This window comes from Symphalangus syndactylus, chromosome 16 (assembly GCF_028878055.3).
Source record: "Symphalangus syndactylus isolate Jambi chromosome 16, NHGRI_mSymSyn1-v2.1_pri, whole genome shotgun sequence".
NCBI classification, from domain to species: domain Eukaryota; kingdom Metazoa; phylum Chordata; class Mammalia; order Primates; family Hylobatidae; genus Symphalangus; species Symphalangus syndactylus.
In genome coordinates, this window is record NC_072438.2 from 45,874,556 (window position 1) to 45,902,036 (window position 27,481).

At 39.5% G+C, this 27,481-nt stretch overlaps 2 protein-coding genes across 10 annotated transcripts in view; one reads left to right on the forward strand and one right to left on the reverse strand.

Annotated features, from left to right (window-relative positions):
- Positions 1–6,287, reverse strand: part of TMEM156 (transmembrane protein 156) — a 203,102-nt gene extending 196,815 nt beyond the window's left edge. For both annotated transcript variants that reach the window (XM_063619844.1, XM_063619843.1), the window contains exons 1-2: positions 6,148–6,287; positions 1,392–1,468 (exon numbers count right to left, since the gene is read on the reverse strand). In XM_063619844.1, coding sequence (XP_063475914.1) covers positions 1,392–1,449 — 58 coding nt within the window. In that variant the 5' untranslated portion in view covers positions 1,450–1,468; positions 6,148–6,287. The remainder of the gene's footprint in view (positions 1–1,391; positions 1,469–6,147) is intronic.
- A 126-nt stretch (positions 6,288–6,413) lies between these two features.
- Positions 6,414–27,481, forward strand: part of WDR19 (WD repeat domain 19) — a 99,080-nt gene continuing 78,012 nt past the window's right edge. For 3 of the 8 annotated variants that reach the window (XR_008651731.2, XM_063619780.1, XM_055246186.2), the window contains exons 1-6: positions 6,414–6,646; positions 9,786–9,877; positions 10,582–10,647; positions 13,607–13,732; positions 18,477–18,592; positions 23,405–23,520. Coding sequence is in view for 5 of the 8 variants with exons in the window: in XM_063619780.1 (XP_063475850.1) it covers positions 6,641–6,646; positions 9,786–9,877; positions 10,582–10,647; positions 13,607–13,732; positions 18,477–18,592; positions 23,405–23,520 (522 nt within the window). In the remaining 3 variants the exon portion in view is untranslated. Of the gene's footprint in view, positions 6,647–9,785; positions 9,878–10,581; positions 10,648–13,606; positions 13,733–18,476; positions 18,593–23,404; positions 23,521–27,481 lie in introns of those variants that run through there. The other 5 variants (XR_010116334.1, XM_063619781.1, XM_063619782.1 and 2 more) reach the window with 4 other exon arrangements.

A 27,481-nucleotide genomic window follows, 5' to 3' on the forward strand; every position in this document is an offset into this window, starting at 1 on the left:
TCTCCTGCTTCAGCCTCCCGAGTAGCTGCGATTACAGGTGCCTACCACCATGCATGGCTAATTTTTGTATTTTTAGTAGAGGTGGGGTTTCACCATGTTGGCCAGGCTGGTCTCTAACTCTTGACCTCAGGTGACCCGCCTGCCTCAGCCTCCCAAAGTCCCTGGGATTACAACCATGAGCCACTGCATCCAGCCTAGACAATTATTAATTATTGATCTGATTTTTTAAATAGATACAGGCTATTCATTAGTAATTCATTAGTGCAGCTGACATTAGTAATTTTTGAGTCTTCTCTCTTTTCTTCTTAGCCTAGCTAGAGGCTAGCCAATTTTGCTCTTTTCAAGTAACCAACTTTTGGTCTTCTTTCACTATTGATTTCCTATTTTCAATTTTATTGATTTCTGCTCTAATTCTTTTATATCTTTTATTTTTCTTACTTTGAATTTAAATTTTCTTTTTCTAGTTTCCTAAAGTGGAAGCTTAGATTATTGATTTTTAGAGTTTTCTTCTTTTCTAAAATATGTATTTGATGCTACAAGTTTCTGTCTTCGCCTGGCATGGTGACTCATGCTTGTAATCCCAGCATGTTGGGAGACCAAGGTGGGAGTATAGCATGAAGCCAGCAGTTTGAGGCTGCAGTGAGGTATAATTATGCCACTGCATTCCCACACCAGCCCGGGCTTCAGAGCAAGACAACAACTCAAAAAAAAAAAAAAAAAAAAAAAACTAAACAAAAACAAACAAACAAAAAAATCCCCTCTAAGCACTGCTTTCACCACATCCCACAAATTTTAACAAGTGTGTTTTCACTTTATTTAGTTCAAAATATTTTAAATTTCCCTTGAGATTTCTTCTTTGAGCCATGTGTTATCTAGAAGTGTGTTGTTTAATCTCCAAGTATTTGGGGATTTTCCAGCAATTTTTCTGTTATTGATTTCTAGTTTAAGTACATAAGGTTTGAGATCAGACATTGTATGGTTTCATTTCTATTTGTTCTTCGTTCTTATTTTTGTCTTCTACATTTTTTACCTGCCTTTTGTGGTTTTAATTGAGCATTTTATATTATTCCATTTTCTCTCCTTTCTTAGCATATCAATTATACTTTTCTAAAATCTTTTTTTAGTAGTTGCCCTATATTTAGCAATATACATTTACCAAGTCCACTGTCAAATAACAGTTCACCACTTCACAGGTAATGTAAGTACCCTATAATAAAATATTTCTATTTCTTCCCTCCCATTCCTTAAATCATTGTTATCATTAATTTCCCTTACATGTAAGCATATATTTATATATAAGCATGTCATTGAATACATTGTTGCTATTCTTATTCAGACCAAACTGTTACCTGTTAAATCAATTAAATATTAGAAAAAATATTTAATTATACCTTCATTTATTCTTTTCCCAATGCTGTCTTTCTTTATGGATATCTGAGTTTCTGACATATATCATTTTCTTTCTCTCCTAAGGAAAAAAAAAAAAACTTCTTTTAACATTTCTTGTTCAAGGCAGGTCTACTGGCAACAAATTCCCTCAATTTTTTTTTTTTTTTTTTTTTTGTCTAAGAAAGTCTTCTTCACTTTTTAAAATCTTTGATTTTAATTTAAAAATTAGCTTAGTGATAAGTATAATTTAATGTCTATATGTAATACCATGTGTATATCTACATGAACACTGTATGTTTTACCTTGGTTTTATATCAAAGTTTTTACTTAAATCTTTCCCAAGAGAAGAATCACCATCTGTTAGTGACATATTGCAATTAAACCATAAAATGATTCTGAATTTTTTTCTATTTTGGAGATACTTTTATTTTCAAGGAGGAATTAGTTTCTCTTCAGATGTTCATTTTTGACTAAAAATTTTAAATTTTTTTTTGGTCTAGACTGGTTTGAAACAGTGACATTATTTTGTGTACTAGGATGTCCTCTTGTTTAGACAGATTTATAGTACTAATTAGAAAGCTGCTAACACCCTTATTTCAACTCATTGAGATAATTTAGATTCTTAAAACATAAGGAGAGATAACTTGTTGGAAACATTTTTATAACTTTAGTTAAAAACAGTATAAAAAACATAAAACACTTTTTTTTTTTTGAGACAAGGTTTCACTCTGTCACCCAGGCTGGAGTGCAGTGGTGTGATCATAGCTCACTGCAGCCTTGAATGCCATGTGATATCCTCAAAGGATTCTCCTGGCTTAGCCTCACAAGTAGCTGGCACTGTAGGCACATGCCACCATGCCTGGCTAATTTTTATTTTTTATTTTTTTGTAGCAAATGGGGTCTTGCTTTATTGCCCAAGCCATTCTCGAATTCCTGGGCCCAAGTGAACCTCCCACCTCTGGCGTCCCAAAGTGCTGGGATTACGGGCTCGAGCTGCTACTCCTGGCCATGAAACACATTAAAACATTTTTAAGTCTACATGAAACAACTGTACCTCCTTCATAGTACAGGATCAACTTCCTTATCATTCTTACACAAAAATATTTCTCAATTCCATTTACCGATATTCAGGGATTTCAATCCTCATATAGTGTTTCTGTAAAAATGCGTGCGTATGTTTTACATGAAAGCATAAATCAGTGGTATTGTTTGAGTAACCCCCAAATAATATTTACATGAAATACTCTTTTTTTTCAAGTCTTGATCTGATTACTGACCACTACATCCTTGTAGTATCAAAACACTTAGAACTAAAGTAGCTTTACTGTTGAGTCAGGAGGAAAATGCATGTCAAGAAGTAGTTCCAGTTTGAAAAAAGCAGGTCAAGATCCTTTCACCAAAGTTAGCCATTTTGAGTTTGGCATCTAATCAATGAGGAGTGGACTGCTTCACTTGTGAAGGATAATTTTACAGGATACAGAATTCTACTAGGTTTGTGTGTTTAAAAAAATTCTCAACACTTTAAATATTTTATTCCTCTCTCTTCTTCCTTTCATGGTTTTTGAGAATTCAATGTAATTCTTATCTTAGCTCCTCTATACATAATGCCCCCTCCCCTCAGCTTCTTTCACGATTTTTAAAAAATATTTTATTTTTCAAAGTTTAAATATGATATGCCTAGGTGTGGTTCATTGAGCACTTATCCTGTTTGGAGTTCTCTGAGCTTCCAGGATGTGTGATTTGTTGTCAGACATGAACTTGGGGGAAATTAATCATGAGCATTCTTCATTTCTGTTAGTGTTTTTGATCTCTAGCATTTCTTTTTGAGTCTTTATTGGAATTTCTATCTCTGCTTATATTTTCCATCTGCTCTTGCATGTTGTCTACTTCTTCCATTACCTCCAGTAGCACATTCATCTTGGCTTTTTTTTTAAAGTCCTGGTCTGATAATTTCAACACTCCTGCTATATATGACTCTAGTTCTCCTGCTTGTTCAGTCTCTTCAAGCAGTGTTTTTTGCCTTTTAGTATGCCTTGTAATTTTTGTTGAAATCTGGATGCTATGGTTTGAATGTCCCCTCCAAAGCTCATGTTGAAACTTAATCACCAATGTGGCAATATTGAAAGGTGGGGCCTTTAAGAGGCAAATGGATCCTGTGTGCCCCGCTTTCTTTCTTTTTTTTTTTTTTTTTTGAGACGGAGTCTCGCTCTGTCGCCCAGGCTGGAGTGCAGTGGCGCGATCTCAGCTCACTGCAAGCTCCGCCTCCCGGGTTCACGCCATTCTCCTGCCTCAGCCTCTCCGAGTAGCTGGGACTACAGGCGCCCACCACCACACCCGGCTAATTTTTTGTATTTTTAGTAGAGACGGGGTTTCACCGTGGTCTCGATCTCCTGACCTCGTGATCCGCCTGCCTCGGCCTCCCAAAGTGCTGGGATTACAAGCGTGAGCCACCGCGCCTGGCTGTGCCCCGCTTTCATGAATGGATTAATTCATTCACAGATTCATGGATTAATGGGTTAATGAATTAGTGGGTTATCATGGGAGTGAAATTGGTGGCTTTATAAGGAGACCTTAGCTAGAACATTAGCACACTCAGCCTCCTTGCCATGTGATATCCTGTGCTGCCTCAGGACTCTTCAGAGAGTCTGCACCAGCAAGAAGGATCTCACTAGATGCACTCCCTTGACCTTGGACTTCTCAGTCTCCATAACTATAACAAATGAGTTCCTTTTCTTTATAAATTACCCAGTTTTATGTATTCTGTCATAAACAATAGAAAACAACTAAGACACCAGACAGGATATACTGGATAAAAGGAATACTTGTAAGTAGGCTTTTAGTGGTATGTGGTAAGGTACAGGATAGGGCAAGTATTCTATAGTCCTATGATTAGGCCTCAGCCTTTAGTGAGCCTGTGTGGATGGTGAAAGTCACCAGTACTTCCTTTTTTTTTTGAGATGGAGTCTAGCCCTGTCACCAGGCTGGAGTGCAGTGGCACAATCTCAGCTCATTGCAACCTCTGCCTCCCAGGTTCAAGAGATTCTCATGCCTCGGCCTCCCGAGTAGCTGGGATTACAGGCATGTGCCACCACACCGGGCTAATTTTTTTTGAGCGCAGTTTTGCCTTGCTCTGTCGCCAGGCTGGAGTGCAGTGGCGCGATCTAGGCTCACTGCAACCTCCCCCTCTCGGGTTCAAGCGATTCCCCTGCCTCAGCCTCCCGAGCAGCTGGGACTACAGGTGCGCACCACCATGCACAGCTAATTTTTTGTATTTTAGTAGAGACGGGGTTTCACCATGTTGGCCAGGCTGGTCCTGAACTCCTGACCTCAAGTGAGCCCCCCACCTCGACCTCTCCAAGTGCTGAGATTACAGGCGTGAGCCACTGAACCTGGCCACCAATACTTTTTTTTTTTTTTTTTTTTGACGGAGTCTCGCTCTATGGCCCAGGCTGGAGTGCAGTGGCGCGATCTCTGCTCACTGCAAGCTCCGCCTCCCGGGTTCACGCCATTCTCGTGCCTCAGCCTCCCCAGTAGCTGGGACTACAGGCGCCCGCCAATACTTCTTAATCTCCCATACTTAAGTGGAACAGGATGGTTTATGGAGGCTGAAGTTGAGTATTTCCCTTCTCCCAGGTAGTTTAGGCTCTGATAAAACCCAGCAGATTAGGCTTTGGTAAAAATACTTTCTCCTGAGGGCAGGTTTTGTTAAGAACTGATTGCTCTGGCTATTTTTAAATGGTTACCTTTTCAGCAGAGGAATCTTTCAGTAAAAATTTAAGTAATTAACCTAACTGTCAGAGGAGTTTGAACCAGAGCGATTCCATTTTGAGTGAGGGCCAGGAAAATGAGGCTGAGGCTTGCTGGGCTGAATTCTCAGAATTTAGGCATTCCTCGCCTCTAGATGTTTACGATTAAGGGAACAAATTAATAATGTTTACTAAAACAGACCCAGACTTGGGAGTGTCCAGATATCACGGTATCTGGAGAACAAAGGCATTCCTAATTTTGCTTTAAAGATAATAATATCGATTCTTGCAAAATAATTAAGAAAATTAATCCTTGATCACAAACCCTTATAGCAGAGCACATCTCCCCATATATACAAGCATTGTACCTAGGGTGGATGCGTCCCTTCTCTCACTTTCAGGAATGTCCTACTGTCTCTATGGAGTAGCTGTCCTTTCACCACTTTACGTTTCTTAATAAACTTGCTTTTACTCAGCACTGAGAACTCGTCCCGAATTCTTTCTTGCGCGCGATCCAAGAACCCTCTCTCGGGGTCTGGATCCGGACCCCTGTCGTAACATAACTGAAAACCCCAGTGCAAAGGCATAGCACCCTACTTAAGAATTTGAAAACATTCATCATTAGTTATTTCAAATCATTGATTAACTTTCTCTAAGCCAATCAGATTCCTACCTGATGTCGAAAAGAAAAGCAAAAGGTAGACTCTTTCAATCCTTTCAGACGCTTGGGCAAAAAATGCACTTTCATGCTATAAAGAATGCAGCACAAATACTATATAACAGGGCTTTATACTTGGAGAAAAGCTGCCAGGTCCAAACGCTAAAGGAAAACTATTGGAGCTCATTTTTCCTGCCCACGTTAGCTAGCATATTTTCTTGAAATTGAAAAAAAATGATTTTGGTGAAACTGAAAAAAAAAAAAGCACCAACAACCCTACCTTGAAATAAACTACTGTACCTCTTAAGCCTCATCCCTTCTACCCCAGAAACCTGGAAGAAAAAAAAGATATACCCGAGCTCGTCCAACCCCTCTTTGCGTGGACTGTATAGGAGTATTTGGCCCATCCTGCCTCCTTTAATCCAACATTCTGCGTCTTTTTTCCTTCAGCTTCTCGGCGCCCCCTTTGGCCAGCACTGACATCTTAGTCATCGCGGTCCAAAATTTACGCACGCGCCTTTGAAGGCTCACAGAGCCCGTCTCTCCCGGACGAAACTCATCCAATCAGAGCCAGCCAGGAAGCCGAGGCCCAGCAAGGCCTCGCGACGCCCAACTTCCCGAGGTTAGCGTCTCTGATGTCATGTGATTCCACCCTCCGCCTCTCGCCCACTCTCGCAGAGGGCGGTGCGGTTGGCCCGGCCCCGCGAGGCACCGCCTTTCAATTAGCACTCGCCGATTGGTCGCTGCTCGCACGGTCTCCTGGGTGACGGGAACGCGATAGCCTGCTTGGTGGAGACCCGGTGCGCCTGCGTACTTCATAGTTCGCGTTAGCGGCTCGAGTCTGGAGATGAAGGTAAATAACTTATAAATCCCCAGGGTGGGGCGGGAAAACGCGACTACTGGCCCTTGGTCGCTTTTAAAGGAGGATATCTCTCCCTCTCCCTTCTGAGTTCGTTGGAAATGAGGAAGAGAGAGAGGTGACCAGAGAGGGCGGGGGTGAAGTTGAAGGGACGAGGGAAAGGAAAGAAAATAGGAGGAGAGGAGAGGGCGGAGAGAGAGGCCTCTCGTTTTGGGGACTGCAGACGCCGTAGAAGCGGTGCAGAAAGTGGGAACCTCTCCCTGGCCGAAATGAGCGGACTGGATCTAAAGATTCCCCAGCTTCGCAAGCGGAAAGAACTGGTCGAGTTAACGCGTTTGGAGGGTCGCGGTGAAGTTGACTGGGTCGGGTTTCACGAGCTACCTCATTCCTTGGGGCTAAGCCTCTGGCAAGCCGCGCAGCTGCCCAGCGCCTTAAAAAGAATGAAAAGCCTCCTAAAGAATCACCTCAAAATGTATTACCTGTGACCAGTCCAATCACCTGCTAGCGAATGTACATTATTGACGGGAAATCTGCACCCGAACACTCGGGTCTCACGTTCATGTGCCTCATCCTCTGCACGCACGGTTTCTAGGCTCTGGCTTCTTATTCACCCCACTTTCTGATTTATCAGAGCAATCCCCCCTTGCTCTGCTCTGGCAAAGAAATGGAAGGCTTTTTTTTTTTTTTTTAACAGAGTCTTGCTCTGTTACCCAGGCTGGAGTGCAGTGGCGCAATCTCTGCTCCCTGCAACCTCCACCTCTTGGGTTCAAGCGATTCTTCTGCCTCAGCCTCCCGAGTAGCTGGGACTACAGGCGCGTGCCACCACGCCCAGCTAATTTTTTGTATTTTTAGTAGAGATGGGGTTTCACCGTGTTAGCCAGGATGCTGTCACTCTCCTGACTTCGTGATCCGCCGACCTCGGGCTCCCAAAGTGCTGGGATTACAGGCGTGAGCCACCGCGCCCGGCCGGAAGGCTCAATTTTAAAATTATTTTAGATGTCCTCGTGCTTCTTCGTGGCTATTAGTGTAGAAATTGGAATTGACGGACTAGTAATCATAACTCCCATTTTTATTTCTAAAGCTCTTTACAATTTATGAAGTATTAGAAGTGAAGAGTTATTATTCATGATTTACAGTTGAGAATTTTTTGCTGGAGGCACTTAAGCGACTTACTTAAAGCCCTACAGCTAATAAGCGACAAACAAAATTTAAATCTTGGTTTTTTGGTTGTGAAACTAGCAGTTTTTCCTCTGCACGGTATGTGGAGCATCTATAGAGCTCCACTGAAGAAAAATAATATGAGATCACAGCTAGAGGCAAGTCAGCCATTGAAGGTAATGAAATTCAAGTTTAAGGACTTCTCACTTGCATGAAGGAGTTCCAGGGTGAAATGGTCACAAAATTGCAAAAGTAAGATGCTTTTAAGTATTCTTTCTTCATGAGTTTCTTTATGCTCTATAAAACTTTTATGTCCCATGATCATAGCCCACCTCTACTTTCAATAGAGGGGAATTTCTTCTTTAGCATGTAAAATGCTCATTGGGACAGGGTGTGGTGGCTCACGCCTGTAATCCCAGCACTTTGGGACGCCGAGGCAGGTGGATCACTTGAGGTCAGGAGTTCGACACCAGCCTGGCCAACACGGTGAAACCCTGTCTCTACCAAAAATATTTTAAAAATTAGCCGGGCGTGGTAGCGTGTGCTTGTAATCCCAGCTATTTGGGAGGCTGAGGCAGGAGAATCGCTTGAACCCAGGAGGCGGAGGTTGCAGTGAGCCAAGATCGCCCCACTGCACTCCAGAGCCTGGGCGACAGAGCAAGACGCTGTCTAAAAAAAAATAAAAATAAAAAACCTCATTGCTTTGTGTTTGTTTGGTTGGTTGTTAATTTATTTATTTTGAGACGAAGTCTTGCTCTGTCACCCAGGCTGGAGTGCAGTGGCGCCATCCCGGCTCACTGCAACCTCCACCTCCCAGGGTCAAGGGATTCTTGTGCCTCAGCCTCCCAAGTAGATGGGATTACAGGCGCGCACCACCATGCCCAGCTTATTTTTTGGTATTTTTAGTAGAGACGAGGCTTAACCATGTTGGCCAGGTGGTGTTTAATTTTGAGCATTGTAAGAGTTTTGTGTTGCTACACAGACTAAGTCCCGTGTAATAGTATCTAAATTTCATATGCCTAGAAATGGGCATCATTGTTTAATCTATAATTTAACTTGAAATATAAATTTTTTCACCGAAACTCATATTCCTAAATGTTCTAGATCAACACTGTCTGATATAAATGTAATGTGAGCTAATGTAATTTCATACTTTTATTGACCATTAAAATTTTTTAAGAAAACAGGTAAAATTTATTTTAATAATATATTTTATCTTACCCAGTATATCAAAAATGTTATTTCAACATGTAATCAATATAAACATTAACAATGAGATAGTTTACATTCTTTTTTCAGTTGTTGAAATCTGATATACATTTTATATTTACAGCACAGCTAGGTTGGAATTACTTATATTCCAGGTCCTCAATAGCTACATGTGGTTTGTAGCTTCCATATTGGACATCACGTTTCTTGATTGTTTCAAGGAAAAGAAAGAGTTTTCAGTTGATAACACTATTCACCCAGTAGCCAAGTTAAACACTTAATGATGATGTAAATATAACTAATGAAACTAATAGAAGAAAATAATGTTGAAAGGAGTAAAGACATTTTGTGTTTTTATCATGTTTAAGATAGCAATTTTTGTTCAGTTTAATCACCAGGAATCCATGCCACACATAATTAACTGAATTCAGGCTTCAGTTATTTTAGTCTTTAACATCTACAAAACACTAAAATTACACATTTTTGTAAAATTAACATTCAGAAACGTTAAAAAGCCAAAAAAATTGAAAATAAAAGCTCTCCTATATCTTGAGATCTGTAATTTACCAAGTAGTTGTGTATGTTTAGTTGGTTGGTTGATTTTGTTTTATTTCTTTTGTTGTTAACTTCTAGATAAGCTCTAACATAATCCTCACTATCCTGAATCCTATGAAAACATGGTTTTCATGACCATGTTTTGATATCTTTTCTGATCAACACTTGATTGTATGTTTTGAAAATGTTAAAAATTGTGTTTATTTTTTAGCGTATTTTCTCACTGCTAGAAAAGACTTGGCTTGGCGCACCAATACAGTTTGCCTGGCAAAAAACATCAGGAAACTACCTTGCAGTAACAGGGTAAGAAACCGATGAATGTTTTAAGCAGTGGTTGTATGCCCATGTAACCACACCATCTACTCAGTAGAAGTTTTTTTTGTTTTTTTTTTTTTTAGACGGAGTCTAGCTTTGTTGCCCAGGATGGAGTGCAGTGGCATGATCTCGGCTTGCTGCAACCTCCACCTCCCAGGTTCAAGTGAACCGGGCCTCAGTAAAAGTTTTTGTGTAACAGTTATATTGCAGGAAAAGGAATATATTCATCTCCATTAACATCAAAGTTCATAGAACCTTTTCCCTGGTAATAACTTTTTATACAAATTATGAAACTATCAGGAGAAAACACTGAAATCACTTGGATGGCAGCTTTATATACATAGATAAATGAAACATTTAGGCCGGGTGCAGTGGCTCATGCCAATAATCCCAACACTTTGGGAGGCCAAGGCAGGCAGATCACTTGAGGCCAGGAGTTTGAGACCAGCCTGGCCAACATGATGAAACGCCATCTCTACAAAAATACAAAAATTAGCCAGGTGTGGTGGCAGGCATCTGTAATCCCAGCTACTTAGGAGGCTGAGGCAGGAGACTTGCTTGAACCTAGGAGGTGGAGGTTGCAGTGAGCCAAGGTCACACCACTGCACTCCAGCCTGGGCAACAGAGGGAGACTCTGTCTCAAAAAAAAAAAAAAAAAGTAAATCATATCTTTATGTTCTGATTGCTTTCAGAGCTGATTATATTGTGAAAATCTTTGATCGCCATGGTCAAAAAAGAAGTGAAATTAACTTACCTGGGTAAGTACAGAAGTAGATTTAAAAAAACCTGTCAAGCTTTGTTGCCTAAAAGATTAAAAAAGTACTGCCTTAAAATTATAATCAAATAGAATCTTTTGCTTCTTCCATTTGCAAAGGGATTTGTTTTTTTAGCCATAAGTAGTTATGAAATATGTAGAGATATAGCATGAATTAGAGTTTCTATCTATAAACACCTGTATACTCACAGAGAAGCCTTACGGCAGGATTATAAATCAGACCATGTGAAAGAATTAGAGTCCACACGGAAGAATTCTTTGAAATTATAAACAAGTCTTAGTATTTGTATAGGCAGATAAGATAAACCTGTATGTACTTTAGTTTTGCATCTCTAATAAATTGTTGGAAAATAGTGACTTTCCACATAACTTTGTAAAGGATGAAGGCTTTATCCATTTTCAGGAAATCATTCTACATTATACTAAGCATGATTGAAGCATTTTTAATGATTCAGTGTAATCACTACCTATATTAGTTATTCTACTGATGGTCTCGGTGGTTATTAAGATGTATAAAGGCTGTGTGTGGTGGTTCATGCCTGTAATCCCAGCACTTTGGGAGGCCGAGGCAGGTGGATCATGAGGTCAGGAGATGGAGACCATCCTGGCTAACACAGTCAAACCTCGTCTCTACTAAAAATACAAAAAAGTAGCTGGACGTGGTGGCATGCGCCTGTAGTCCCAGCTACTTGGGAGGCTGAGGCAGGAGAATTGCTTGAACCCGGAAGGTGGAGGTTGCAGTGAGCCAAGATTGTGCTACTGTACTCCAGCCTAGGTGACAGAATGAGACTCCGTCTCAAAAAAAAAAAAAAGATGTATAGAGTCCCTCACCTAAACTGACTTATGCTGCTGTGCTTTTAAAATTCATGTTTCTTTCTATAGTTTATTGACCATTTTTGAAAATCAGGTTTTACTTCTCTTGGTCTCTAACAGCCTTTCCTACCTCCTGCCCTGCCCCGCCCACCTAATGCTATCATTTTGGCATTTTCCGTTAACTCGCTTAATTGTGGCTTCTGGTTTCTGTATTCCTGGAAACAGATCAAAAAGCTATAATTATATGTGAAATGAAAGAAGGCACTCAGTAAAAATTGTCTTGGAGTAAATTGCATGAGTTTTATTGTGTGATCTCTGTGACATCTATTTCTGTTACATAATGGTCTCATTTCTTCTGGATTGTTTTGCTGTATTCATAATAGTGGAATTTGACTGACAGAGGATCCCCAGATAAGGAAAATGCTGTTAAATACACAATCTTTAATTAGCAGATGATTTTGTCCATAATTTGAAAGCTTCCCTCTTCCATACTCCCCAAATCTCTGAATATATTTTAGAAAATGAAGATCCTAAAACATATTTCAACATTTTGAAAAATAAAATAATTGAAGTAATTCCCAACTGTCTTAAATATAAATCAAAATATGGGTTATTTAATACCCAAGAATGAAAAATAACATCAGAGAAGAAAAAGTAAATGTTTTTATTAAGGATTTAAGAAATTGTAAAGTTTTTTATAATACACATTTGGTTATTTAATACCAAGATGAAAAATATATGTAATACCAAGATGAAAAATATTTAATACCAAGATGAAAAATAACATCAGAGAAGAAAAGGTAAATATTTTTATTAAGGATTTAAGAAATTGTAAAGTTTTTTATAATACACATTTTGGAATAATAGCAAGAATCATGTTAAATAGACAATTTCCTATTTGTAACTACGTTGTTACCTTAATCAAATTACTCTCCTTATTTTCCATCAAGATATAAAATGAAAATAATGACCAGGCACAGGGGCTAACACCTGTAATCCTAGTACTTTAGGAGACTGAGGCAGAGGATCACTTAAGCCCTAGAATTCGAGGTTATAGTGAACTATAATCATTTGAGCCCAGGAGTGCGAGGTTATAGCCAAGTATAATCACACCACTGCACTCCAGCCTGGGCAGCAGAGCCAGACCTCATCTCAAAAAAAAAAAAAAAAGAAAGAAAAGAAAATAACATTTCTTATTCACCACTTTAGAATTCTATCTTTCCCTTTTTTACAATCCTATATCTACCCAATCACTCAATTTATCTAGCTATAACTTTGCTGCTTTTCTTTTTTTGAAACAGGGTCTCTCTGTGTCTCCCAAGCTGGAGTGCAGTGGCACAAACATGGCTCACTGCAGCCTTGACCTCCCGGGCTCAAGTAATCTTCCCACTTCAGCCTCCTGAGTAGCTGAGTAGCATGTGCATGCCACCACGCCCAGCTCATTTTTTTTTCTTTTTTTTTGGTAGAGATGGGACCTTGCCATGTTGCTCAGGCTGGAGTGCAGTGGCACGATCTTGGCTCACTGCAACCTCTGCCTCCCAGGTTCAAGCGATTCTCCTGCCTCAGCCTCCCAAGTAGCTGGGATTACAGGCATGCACCACATGTTGGTCAGGCTGGTCCCGAACTCCTGACCTCAGGTGATCCGCCTGCCTCAGCCTCCCAAAGTGCTGGGATTACAGGCATAAGCCACTGCGCCCAGCCACTTTGTTTCTTATCAATACCTTCTTTTCCTCTCTGTCAATCTAAAATAATCTTTCAAAAGTTGATCATACAATTATGTCTCGATTCCAGATGTGATTCATTTGTAAAGGTGCGTGGTGAGTTTGTTTTATCAAAAGGCAGAGTTCCTTATAGGATTTAAGAAAATCTGCTACCTTAAGTATGATTATATTTAATGTAGTATATGAAAATGGTATTAAAAGTAAGATTTAAAATTTTACCATCCCCTCAACCACAGCAAAAAATTGAAGTTAATATTACCCATGCAGTGAATAATGAGTTGTATTTCTCACTTTATAGAGTTTATTATCTGTTCAAAATAGATTGAATAATCTTGTTATAGACAAAAATCACATAGTGATTTTACTTTAAAAAAATGTATAGTAATATTTTGCTCTCTTTTTTAAAAGTAACTGTGTTGCCATGGATTGGGATAAAGATGGAGATGTCCTAGCAGTGATTGCTGAGAAATCTAGCTGCATTTATCTTTGGGATGCCAACACAAATAAGACCAGCCAGTTAGACAATGGCATGAGGTAAGATAACTTTTTAATTTTTTAAAGCTTCACTTAGAAACATGAATATTTGTAGGTTTGGTGCTAATAATTCTTTACTACTTTCATTTTAAAGATTCCTCAATTAGTTATTTTCTTAGAAAAGGATTATTTTTGTTATTGTTACCCAATTAGAATGAAATTGTTATAACTGTGAAATATAAATAGCTTCTTAAAAAGTTGCTTTCAGTGGAACAGACTAAGAAATACAGAGATGAGACAAAATATATATGGGAAAATCCAGAGATGGGCTTGACCATAGGCATGGCTGAATCTAGGAGTTATAATGGTGCAATCAAGACTTTTTCTCCATCTCTCAGCTCCTCTTTGCTCCATATTGACTTCATTCTAAATCAGATTCTCACCCACGACTACTGGTAGCTATCAGTGTGTATCATTCTTCACAGCAAGTCATGCCAGAGAAAAGGGCATGTGCCTTGACATCACCAGAGCCCATTCAGTTCCTCAAAAGGTCTGTGAGTGGAGCAGGCAGGGCCATGGATTGGTACTCCCACCAAGTGAAAGGAAGGGCGAAGGGCAGGGCAGTTCCCAAATGGAAAAAAATCTTGGGCAGACAGAATAAATGACAGATATCTGCTGAAATAGAAACCAGTTTCCATTATGGAAAAGAAAAACTTGTCAGCATTTCCAACTAAAACTTTGCCATTTTGACCTTGGACAAGTTGCTTAACCCATCTCCAAGCCTCAGTTTCTTCATCTGTATGACATGGGTATAACATGCTTCATGGCTTCATGTACCCCTAATGTGGGGAGGAAGAGATCATATACATGTTATGAGACCAGACTGTAAGTTTTCAAGTTACTTACTAAGGAATAACTGAACCCAGAGAAAGCAAGGCAGTCATGTAGCACAGGACCAGATACAACCTAGTGAGTGCAGTGCCTTTGACTCTCCAAAGTGACTGTCGAGGCAAGTAGCTGCAGAAGATACTGTCTACCAATGTAAAGTCTTCCTGAGTCTAAGAACCTTCATTTCTTGCTCTGTCCTCTTACACTTTGGGTTTATTTCACTTTTCAGAAAGATTTCATATACTCTCTGTGCTTCCATTCAAGGGAATGTTTAATAAACTTCAAGTACTGGTTCTTGAACCAAATTCAGCACCAGTAAGGCCATGTTCTCACGCAGAGAAAAGTGCATAATTAATCCCCTGGTGTTTCTAACTGAGTCTATCTCTCCCTCCAGCTCTCTATCTTCCTACAGTGTCTGTTTCTCCACATCATCTCAGGATTGTTGTGATGTTTAAATATATGTCACGGCCAGGCATAAAATTAAGACCCAAGTAAATGGTAGATGTTATCGTAATTGTCATTAAAATAAAATTAAGGTTGCTTTACTGTTGATGTTTATATTTAATGTCTAAAGGACTTTTGTATATACAAAAGCATACCCACTATTGTTTGTTCTTTATTCAAAGGCCAATCTGTTACACTAGCCAGTTATTAAACAAAACTTTGAATATCAATTTTTCTTAAGTATTTTTATTTAAGAAGGTCCTGTTGTACATAGCCACCTTGCTTCCTTTGGGTTAAGTTATTCCTTAGTAAATAAATGCTTTTAAGCAATTTAGGTTTTATAAAATTTATCTGAAGTGAGTCTTTTGAGCACTTCAAACACCTTAAATAGTACCCAAAACCTATCCAAATGTAATTATCACAATTACTGTGGTGCCACTTAACTAAAAATGTATTAATTCAATGAGCTGAATTCATTTATTTTTGCTGTATATGCATTTATACTTTTTTAGGATTATAGCAGTATTTACTCTGCTCCTGCCTAGGCCTAACAGAAGTAGTCATTTAATTATGTAACTGGGATATAGCCATTTCTTTCCAGAGAAAACCCTATACGTAACATCTGCTTCATCAACCAATTCATTCTTGGATGGATCACAGAACATGGTTCCTTCTCCCAAGGCAATTTGGACCTGAGTACTAGGTATCCTACTCAGTGTCTTTTTAAATTGACCTTCAGTTGTTGTATTAGTAAAATTCTTTGAAGCCCATGCCTTATACATAGGTTGCAATTTTTTGTAACCTGTACATTTCCCTAGGATAATATATTCTTTAAATTTTGCTTGGCCAGAGATACATGTGATTGTTATATGTTGTCCTGATCCAATGGCATTATTGGAAATTTACATATGCTTTAGCATCATATTGTAATTTGCAAGAGTTTCTACAGGCCTTATCTCCTAAGAGAAGAGGGATGGAGTCTGTTCAGTTAGCTCTTCTTTTGAGGACATTTGATTACTTGATCTTCTTAGAACACGTTACTTAACACTTTCTTTCTAGTTGGTTGTTGTGTAACTGTCAGTGCTGATAAACTATTGAATGGACTAATGTTATATTTATCTTATTATATATGATCACTGTTGCTGATCAGATCTTGTTCTTGTTATACAGTTCTTTGATACTATTTTTAGCTCATGCAAAATTATTTTTATTCATATTTTCTTTGAAGGAGTCTCCAAGACAGGATTTCTTACAGGAAATGCCTATGAGGGAACATAGAGAGGTTAGGAGAAGAGATTGGAAGAGCTGTCAGACCTCAGTGCATGTCTGATCCTTATAAATGAGAGAGGGAAGGAAGTAAGGTTGGGAAGAAGCATCTTAAATTGTAGCACAGTTTTTTTGTTTTTTTGTTTTTTTTTTGGAATGGAGTCTCCCTGTTGTCCAGGCTGGAGTGCAGTGGCACGATCTTGGCTCACTGCAACCTCCGCCTCCCAGGTCAAAGCGATTCTCCTGCCTCAGCCTCCCAAGTAGCTGGGTGCCCACCACCATGCCCAGCTAAATTTTGTATTTTTAGTAGAGATGGGGTTTCACCATGTTGGCCAGGCTGGTCTTGAACTCCTGACCTCAGATGATCTGCCCACCTCAGCCTCCCAAAGTGCTGGGATTATAGGCGTGAGCCACCGTGCTCAGCCCATTAAATTGTAGCACAGTTCTAATTAAGAAAGTTCAGCTAGGTCTGTGGGGAGTCTTTGGGCAAAAGTTACCTGTCAAAGGAGTTCTGCCCAGGAATGGGCCCAGCAGTTATCCCTCCCTCACTCAGTCATTGTCTGGGAGCAGCCCATGAGAAAGCACAGCCCAGCTCATTGAGTGATGGATTCCAAAGCCTAGCAGTTGGGGCTCGTGGCCAGTTACACTTTCTGCAGACAGAGGGAAATCTGAGAGGCACATTATTGCAGCTACGGCATCTACTTAAAAAAAGGAAAAAAAGATTAAAATGCATATTTATCTTTTATAAAATAGATACTTAATAGAAGAACCTAGCAGCCTGGTATGTTACTACTCCCTTACTTGCTAAAATTAATTTTTTTTCTTTTCTTTTTTTTTTTTTTGAGACAGAGTCTCGCTCTGTCACCCAGGTTGGAGTACAGTGGCGCAATCTCAGCTCACTGCAACCTCCGCCTCCTGGGTTCAAGTGATTCTTCTGCCTAAGCCTCCTGAGTAGCTGGGACTACAGGTGCATGCCACTACACCTGGCTAATTTTTGTATTTTTAGTAGAGACGGGTTTCACCATATTGGCCAGGCTGGTCTAGAACTCCTGACCTTGTGATCCATCCACCTCAGCCTCCCAAAGTGCTGGGATGACAGGCGTGAGTCACCATGCCTAGCCTAAAATTAATTTTTTAACTAAACATTTTATTGTATGCTTCTTACAACTAATTTTTCCACATACTTTAAATTATTTTTTCTCTTCCAAGTAACATCATGATTTTACGACGTTTCACAAACCCAACTTGTATCAAATAAGTATGTAATTTTTAATCCTCAAATTATCCTAATTTAGCCAGAGGAAACCTCTTTAAACTTACTCTTTTGTCCTTTTATCACTGCCCTCAACATTCTTGGAAGCAGTGCTGCTTTCTGAAAACCATACCATGGTCTGTCAGCGGTGCTCAAAGTTTAGCTGCATCAGAATCCCCTGGAGGGCTTATGAAAACACAGGTAGCTGGGCGCCACTTTCAGAGCTGCTCGGTCAGTATGTCTGGGCTGGGGTCTGAGAATTGGCATTTCTCACAAGTTCCCAGATGATGCTGCTGGTTCTGATTTCAAATTTCGAGAACCACTGTTCTTGACTCATTGTGATTTCTTTTCTCAATATGTGGAAAGAGGTACTCTCCAAGAAGTTCTGCTTCCCCTTAGTAGGGAACTGTATAACACTTCAACCTCATGAATCCTAGAATACATGTCAGAACTGGTGGTGGGCAAAAGTGTTTTCTACCTGCTTTTGAGCTACTTTTAATAGTGACGGAGCTGGAAAAGATATATCATTTTTAAAGTCACGAATTCCCAGTGGTTTTTACCATTTAATATATTATGTTATTGGGTGCCACTTTTTTAAAGTATGAGGTTTCACCATCCATTAATATTTCTGTAAGCACATTTAGAGCTAAAATTATCGTTAATAGACAAATTAATAAATATCATAGGTCATCTCATGAATTTTGAGGTCCCATCATAACTGAATTGAAGTCTACATTAATTATACTTTTGTATTTTGAGTCTAACTGACCCTAAGATCAACCTGTAGCATCTCCAAAATATCTTTAGCATTTAGTCTTTGTCCTAAAGCATTAAGCTGTATTTTGTACTTTGGCTTCTAAGTAGATGTTAAAATTATCCATGGAGTACTTTTTTAAAGGACTGTTTAGAGGTTATGATCTGAATTGTTTAGTAATTTATATCTTAATGTTACAGGGATCAAATGTCTTTCCTTCTTTGGTCAAAAGTTGGAAGTTTCCTGGCTGTTGGAACTGTTAAAGGAAATTTGCTTATTTATAATCGTCAGACATCTCGAAAGATTCCTGTCCTTGGTAGGTGATAGCTGGAAACAGTGCTAAATATTTGAGATGCTCTACCTAAATGCAAATTCTGCTGCCTCAGGTTTCCCTGATCCTGCAAGGGAAATTTTGCAGTACAAACCCCCTCCCTATGTCCCCCACAAGTCTTACATTTAGCTAAACGTGAAGATCCGTCTTCACTGCTTACTAAGAACTTCCCAGGGTACATAGAATAGATTGAGTTAAAGTCAGGCTGTGCCTTCTGCATCAGGACATTAACAGCATGGCTTCCATTTGTCCTTTCTCACCCAGACTGTACCTCTGGACAAGGAATAGCTCATATACATGTGAACACATTTTGATAATATGTGCTATTTTTGTTATTAATTTTAGTTAACTTAGTTGCATTATAATATGTGGTAATTTTAGTCCACATAGTAGGCAGATTAAAACATTTACTGCTTGGGTCCGTGGTGGCTCACGCCTGTAATCCCAGCACTTTGGGAAGCCAAGGTGGGTGGATCACGAGGTCAGGAGTTCAAGACCAGCCTGGCCAAGATGGTGAAACCCCGTCTCTACTAAAAATACAAAAAATTAGCCGGGCGCAGTGGCAGCCACCTGTAATCCCAGCTACTCGGGAGGCTGAGGCAGGAGAATCGCTTGAACTTGGAGGGTGGAGGTTGCAGTGAGCAGAGATCGCACCACTGCACTCCAGCCTGGGCAACAGAGTGAGACTTCATCTCAAAAAAAACAAAAAACAAAACAAAAAAAACATGTACTGCTTGGATAGAATATATCACGATTTCTAATCCTGACCCCTTAACCTTCTCCAAATCCTAGTTAAATCTAGATGTGGACTATGAGTTCCATTTGCCTCAGGATGTGCAGCTGGAGGGTGTTTTTATGTCCCTCCTTTTTTGACCTTCTTGTTTCGGCTCTTTGATTCTCCCAACCTCTGGCCACTTGACATCTGCCCTCTGAATAGCCAAGAAGAAACATCTATTCTTGTCAATTATTGTAACATCATTATGATGAATGGTAGAACCTAGTGGGCTTAATTGCATCCAGGTGGCCAGGAAAAGTATAACTTACTGTTAATAAAGGAATTACACTCTGGAGATAGTGGCATCCACAGATACTTGAGAAAGTGCCCTTCCATTCAAGACGATCATTTCAAATTATTTTTACATATGTGTATCCCTTTAATGTTAACATTAATTTTGGGTGGTATAGCTAAACATTAATGTCATTGAACTATTTGAAAAGTTAAACTAAAATTTTTAAAGTTACAAATAACTTTAGTTTGTCTATTAACTGTTATTATTGGTGTTAAGACTAACTTGATTTCTGAGCACTGGAAGCAAAAGGGCTTTGAGCTAGATAAGGAGGAGGAGGAAGAAGAGATTTTCTTCTCTGTTTCTTGGGTATAGAAAGATGTCTTTGGCATCTTCCTACTTGTCTTTGTATAGTCTTTTCCCCTTCCTAATGCCTATTTCTTTGGACCCCCAGTTCCATTTAACACCCAAGTCCCTTAATCTATGATTAGCACAATCTCTATAGCCCCAGTCTCTTCTCTGAATATTTCCTTCACTTTTGTGCTCTGGTCTCCTGATGTGAAATACTGTCTATATCCTGAAAACTCCCAAATTTACATCTTTTCCACACTGTAGACTCATACCTCCAACTGCTTACTCAACATCTTCAATGAGGTGTCTAGTATACACTTCAAATTTAGTATCTCCAAAACCTTCTTGACTCACGGCTTTTCCTTCCACCGTTGTTGACATTCCATTCTTCCAAATCATTAGGCCAACGTTTAGGGCCATCCTTGACTCTTTTCTTTCTCGTACTCTCCATATCTAATTTGTCAGAAAATCTTGTAGACTCAACCTCCAAATATCTCCAGAATCCAGCCTGTCTCACCATCTCTACTGCTGCCACCATGGTGTGGTCTCAAACATTTTCTACCTTAATTTCTGCAGTCTCCTCTTTACTGGCCTCTCCACTTCAACTATTGCCCCACTCTAGAATCTTCTCAACCTAGAGGCCAGAATGAGCCCTCTGCTCAGAACTCTTCAGTGGTTTCCCTCTCACCCAGAATCAAAGCAAAAGGCCTTAAAATGGCCAGAACAAATTTTCCACAATCTGGCCTTTGCAACCTCTCTGACCCCATCTCATGTTCTTCCCTCCTCATTTGTCTGCTCCAACCACACTGTCCTTGCTGAGCCTCTAACACACCAGGCAAACTCCTGCCTCAGGGTCTACTCACTTAAACCATTCATTTAATACCTGCTTTCTGCATAGGTACTGTATTAGATTCTATGAGGGTACGAAGAATAAAATGAATGTGGTCTCTGCTCTCAGTAGCAGCTAAAATAGCTGACACTTTCATAGCATATGTACCTTGCACTTTGGTCAGCGCTTTAATTCAATTGATCCTCAACCCTATGAGAGGTCCTACAATTATTCCCAATTTATGGATGAAGTGAGTAAGGAATAGAAAGGTTGGCTGGGCATGGTGGCTCATCCCTGTAATTCCAGCATTTTGGAAGGCCGAGGCAGGTGGGTCACTTGAGGTCAGGAGTTCGAAACCAGCCTGGCCAACATGGTGAAACCCCGTCTCTACAAAAAATACAAAAAAATTAACCGGGTGTGGTAGTGGGCTCCTGTAATCCCAGCTACTTGGGAGGCTGAGGCAGGAGAATTGCTTGAACCCAGGAGGCAGAAGCTGCAGTGAGCTGAGAAGGTTACACCACTGCACTCCAGCCTGGGAAACAGAGCAAGACTCCAACTCAAAAAAAAAAAAGAAAAGAAAGGTTAAGTAACTTACACAAGGTTTTTTCAGTAGGTAGTGGAGCTAAGATTCAAAGCTAGGCAGTCTGGCTCCAGAATCTATACACTTAACTATTCTTCTCATTAGTAGAATTACCCTTGGGACTCTTGAGGATTTATCTATCCCAAGACCTTCAGAAATGCCCATAGTGTCAAGCGTCTGATTTCCCCAAAAAAAAAAAAAAATATATAGTTTTTGCACTGACTGGAAAGCTCAATGAAAAAGCTTCCCAATAGTTAGTGGCTATCTGATATTACTCGTTAGCATAGTTATACAGTTCTTAACACAGGTCTTACTGGGGTGCATTCAAACAGGTGCATCAGTATTATCATAAATTATTCTATATCTTTTAGTTGTTACTGTTTTTGTTTTTCTGAGAGATAAGGTCTTGCTCTGTCACCCAGGCCAGAGTGCAGTGGTGGGATTACGGCTCACTGCAGCCTCAATCTCCTAGGCTCAAGCAATCCTCCCACCTCAGCTTCCCGAGTAGCTGGGACTACAGGCGTGTGCCACCAGACTTGGCTAATTTTTTTTTCTTTAATTTTTGTAGAGATGAAGTCTCACTATGTTGCCTAGGCTGGTCTTGAACTCCTGGGCTCATGTAATCCTCCCACCTCAGCTTCCCAAAGTGCTGGGATTATAGGCATGAGCCACTGTGCCTGGCCTCTTTTAGTTATATATGAACAGTTAAACTGCGAATGTTAAATCTGCTTATGTCAAAGGTATACCACACCATGAAGCTGAATATAAGTAAAGTTAACTTCAGTGCTCTGGAATTTACTTCTCGTAAGACATTAACGGCCGGGCGCGTTGGCTAACGCCTGTAATCCCAACACTTTGGGAGGCCGAGGCGGGCGGATCACAAGGTCAGGAGATTGAGACCATCCTGGCTAACATAGTGAAACCCCGTCTCTACTAAAAATGCAAAAAAAAAATTAGCTGGGCATGGTGGTGGGCACCTGTAGTCCCCGCTACTGGGGAGGCTGAGGCAGGAGAATGGCGTGAACCCGGGAGGCGGAGCTTGCAGTGAGCCAAGATCGCGCCACTGCACTCCAGCCTGGGCGACAGAGCAAGACTCCGTCTCAAAAAAAAAAAAAAAAAAGACATTAACTTTGGAGCCAGGCACGGTGGCTCACGCCTGTAATCCCAGCACAGTGGGAGGCCAAGACGAGTGCATCACTTGAGCTTAGGAGTTGGAGACCAACTTGGGCAACAAAGTGAAACCACATCTCTACAAAAAATACAAAAATGGCCAGGTGCGGTGGCTCACGCCTGTAATCCCAGCACTTTGGGAGGCCAAGGCAGGCGGATCACCTGAGGTCAGGAGTTCAAGACCAGCCTGGCCAACATGGTGAAACCCTGTCTCTACTAAAAATATAAAAATTAGTTGGGTGTGGTGGCATGCCTGTAGTCCCAGCTACTTGGGAGGCTGAGGCAGAAGAATTGCTTGAACCTGGGAGGCAAAGGTTGCAATGAGCCAAGATCACACCGCTGTACTCCAGCCTGGGCAAGAGTGAGACTCTGTCTCAAAAAAAAAAAAAAAGAATTAGCTGGGTATGGTGGCGTGTGCCTATAGTCCCAGCTACCTGGGACCTGAGTTGGGAGGATGGCTTGAGCCTGGGAAGCAGAGGTTGCAGTGAGCTGAGATCACACCACTGCACTCTAGCCTGGATGACAGAGCCAGAACCTGTCTCAAAAAAGAAAAAGACATTATCTTCGCAGGTTTGGTTATATGATAAACGAAGAAATCTTGTCAAGGAGCAGAATATCTTTTTACATTAGGGCCCCTGTGCTTATATCCAGATAAAAATTTGGAAAACAGTAATGCCTTTATATGCCATTATATTGATACCTTGGTAATAAACTGTTTTAAATAAGATTGCTTAGACATTAACTGCTTTGATGAAATTCTAAATTCTTGTCTGTTTAATCTCTTGGTATATTCAGATTGACATCACAGATTTTTTTTCTTTGAGAAATCCACGTCTGTATAAAAATCATCTCTTTTTCAGGAAAACATACTAAGAGAATCACTTGTGGATGTTGGAATGCAGAAAATCTGCTTGCTTTAGGTGGTGAAGATAAAATGATTACAGTTAGTAATCAGGAAGGTGACACAATAAGACAGGTAATACAGTAACGTCTCTTTGGTCTGATATATTCAAGCTTTCCCCCCGAATAAATAGTTTGTCTATCAAACTAATTTATACAATTTTTAAAAATCTATATGTGAGGTATGTGTGTGTGTGTGTGTGTGTGTGTGTATACACAATAACTTCAAAAACCTTTCTATTTATGTGTCAGAACATTTTTCTTCGATATGAATATGTTATCCAAATATCCTCTTTGTATATTTCCCTTTGGTATTAACATGGATGATCAGCTCTGTGGTTCTAGTCAGACAGTGTATTTATGAAATAACTCTTATATATGGATATTTATAATACAAATGTTAATAACTGGTAGATCTTGAACTCAGAGTCAAATCTGCCTGATTCTAAAGCCCATACCTTTAACTGATAAATTGCTTCTAAACTAATCCTAATGGAATTTAATTTTAACATTAAATTTTTCTACTATTCACATTTCTCAAGATTGATTAGCTCTTTCAGAGGCTCCCTCCTTATGGGAATTTGTATCACCAGTAGCTACAGAATGTGACCAGTGGGAAAATTTCATTTTGGACTACTGCTTATGATTTAGTATTGCTACAGCAATATTGACTAACACATTCTTTGAATACCTGCTAGGCACATGGCACTGTGCTATATACTATAGAAAGAATATGAAATATCGCTCTGTATTAGCCAATCTATTGCTGCATAACAAATTAACCGTTAATCAAAATGTAGAAGCTTAAAACAACAGTTACTATTTCATGGTTTTGTGGATGAGGAATTTAGATGCAGCTTATCTGGGTGTCTCTGCCTTAAAGTCTCTACAAGGCTACAATCGTGTTGTCAGACAGGGCTGCAGTTTCATGTGAAGGCTCAATAGGGAGAAAATCTGCCTCCAAGCTCACTCACATGGGTGTTGACAGGGTTCAGTTCCTTACAGATTGTCAGATTCAGGGCTTCAGTTTCTCTCTAGCTATTCACTGGAAGCCTTCCTCACTTCCTTGCCACATAGATCTCTCCATAGAGTGCCTCACAACACAGCCCTGGCGATAGAATGGAAGCAGCCATTCAAGACTGAAGCTGCATCTCTTTATAACCTAATCACAGAATCACTTTTGCCATATTTTGTTCTTTAGAAGTGAACTACAAGGTATAGCCCACAAAAAGTAGGGCAGGGATGGGAACCACACAGGCATAAAACCAGAAAGTGGGGATCATTGTGGGCCATCTTAGAGGCTGCTGATCATAGGGCCCCACTCTTAAGAAGACATTACTAATATTATAAAACACACATGGCCTTATTGATTAATTGTCACATTTTGTGCTACAGCTTACCTGTCCTACAACATTTGGGAGATAGAGGAGATCAGTGAAAGTTTGATTGTGAGTCTTTCAAAGATAGAAGCCTATCTGAATCAGTCAGGGTATAGACTAAACTGTTGGGACAGAAAGACCTAAAACTTCAGGGGCTGGAAGAATATGATAGTATGGGTCGGGGCGGGGGATTTCCTCTCTCTCTTTTTCTCATGCAACAGAGAGACAAAATCACCTACGTACCCCTGCTTCACTAAATTGTACAGAGTCTCAGGTTCCTTCCATCTTATTGCTCTGCCATTTTCTGGAGTATTGTACCCTCATCTCTGCATGACTGAAGCTAGAGTACCAGGATTACATCTGCATTTCAGCTCCAGGGAAAGGACAAAGAGAAGAAATAGAGTGTAAGAAATTTGTAAAGGACTTGATCTGGAAGATGCATTTATTATTTCCCTTCATATCATATGACTAGAACCTAGTCATGTGGCCAAATCTACCTGCTCCCAGGAAAGCTGCAATTTTAGTCCAGCTAGATGACTATGTACATTGCTAAAACTTATTTTAGTAGATAGTGCAAAACATTTACTCATTCAGTACAAGCAGAACAGCAAGGAAGAACTATAGCTTGTTCATGGGTTGTTCAAGCCTGGACTAACTGAAGATATAGGTTTTGATTGGGAATTTTTAGAAAATAGGGTTGAAGAAGAAAGTCGATTCCTGTATCTGTTTTAATCATTCTATTTTCAATGCCCTTTAGAAATAGAATGGTAGATATGGTATAAATGCTACAACTCCCCTCTCTTGTGTCCATATCAGACATTACCAATAGATAGTGGATTTTTTTCCCTCCACTGAATCAAAATATGGCCTTAGAATATTTTTTCTGTATAGCATTCCAGGAAGTCACTACAATTCAACCATTATTTACATACAAGATAACTGTTTTTCATTTCTAATCCTTAAGAAGTCTGCTTCCAAAATTAGACATACTACTTAAGCTGTCATGTAGTAAGCAAAATATACATTATAAGTGTTGCTTTGTTTGGTGTTTTTTCTTAATAGTTTTAACTTTGGCGTTCTGAAGATCACTATGGTATCACTTGTATGGATTTATTTTTATTTATCCTGCTCAGGATTTGTCTTGCTTCCTGAATCTGAAGATTGCTATCCTTTGTCAATTCAGGAAAATTCATAGTCATTATCTCTTTGAATATTACTTCTTACCCTTTCTATTCTGTTTTTTGGGAGCGTCTGTTAGATAGCTGTTGGACCTTCTTATGTCTCTTAATCTCTCCTTTTCATAGTTTTATCTTTTTATCATTCTGCAACCTTTTGGTTGATTTCCTCATATTAGTTCACATATTCTTTCTTCAAATTTGTCTAATCATCTGTCTATACCATTGAGTTTTTTTACTTTAATGACTCCTCGTTTTTAGAAAGTACTTTGTAGTTCTTTTAAAAATCCACTTGAAATACATGAATAGACAGTTCACACAAAAATATATAAAAAACCGCTGTCATACATATGAAAAAAATTTCAAAGTTATTCATAATTAAATAACTACAAATTAAAGCCACACTGAAATACCATTTTTCACCTATCAGGGTGGCAAAATTATATAAAATATGACAACATATTCTGTTGGTGAAACTGTAGATAAAATTAGTATGTCCCTTCTGGAGGAAAATTTGGAAATAGCTAACAAAACTACATCTGTACGTACTTTTTGACCTAACAATACCATTTCTAGGGTTCTACACTTCAGATACACGTCCTGTAATACAAAAGTACATATGCACTTAAAAAAAAACTGCCTGAACTTAAAAAATTCTTTTCTCATATTTAAGAGTTCTTTTACAGCTTTAGTCATTTTTAAAATATTTATTTTATAATTTCTCTCTCTGATAATTCTATTATTTTTATATCTGCTAACTACTTCTCTTCATGCATTGTTTCTTTACAAGCTTTATAATTTTGAATTATGAGCTCATCTTTAGCAAGGTTTATGTGTGGAAATTTTTTAAAACCTTGGTAGAGGTTCTGGGTTAGTTTTTTCCAAAACTGCAGGGATAGTATGAGCCTGGATACTTCCATATTTTATGTTAATTTCTCATCTTGGGAGCTCCCAAATGACCCAGCATAAACATTTGAACCTCAGACTATAATGAGAATAGGAAGGGAGGTCTTTAATGAAATCCTTTTTCCTTTTTCTTTTTCTTTCTTTTTTTTTTTTTTTTTTTTTTTGAGACAGGGTCTTGCGCTGAAGTGCAGTGGCATGATCATAGCTCACTGCAGCCTCAAACTCCTGGGCTCAAGCGATCCTCCCACTTCAGCCTCCCAAAGCACTGAGATTACAGATATGAGCCACTGTGCCCATCCTTTAATTAAATTATTGAAATGAACTTTGTTTTGTCTGACTCAACACTCAGGCCAAAACAAATGGGTTTCCTTATTGTCTCCCATAACTAGCTGCTCTGGATAGCTGCAGCATCAGTTTCTGCACACACTGTGGTTTTGGTGTGATCTTTGCTGATGGTCCCTGTAAATTTCCCTTTTCTTCTTTCAAGCTTATTTATCTATTTAGTAAGATATATTTTCTGTTTCATCTAGAATTTCTAGATATTTGTGACAGCAGGATTTTCAGGTTCTTAGTCCAA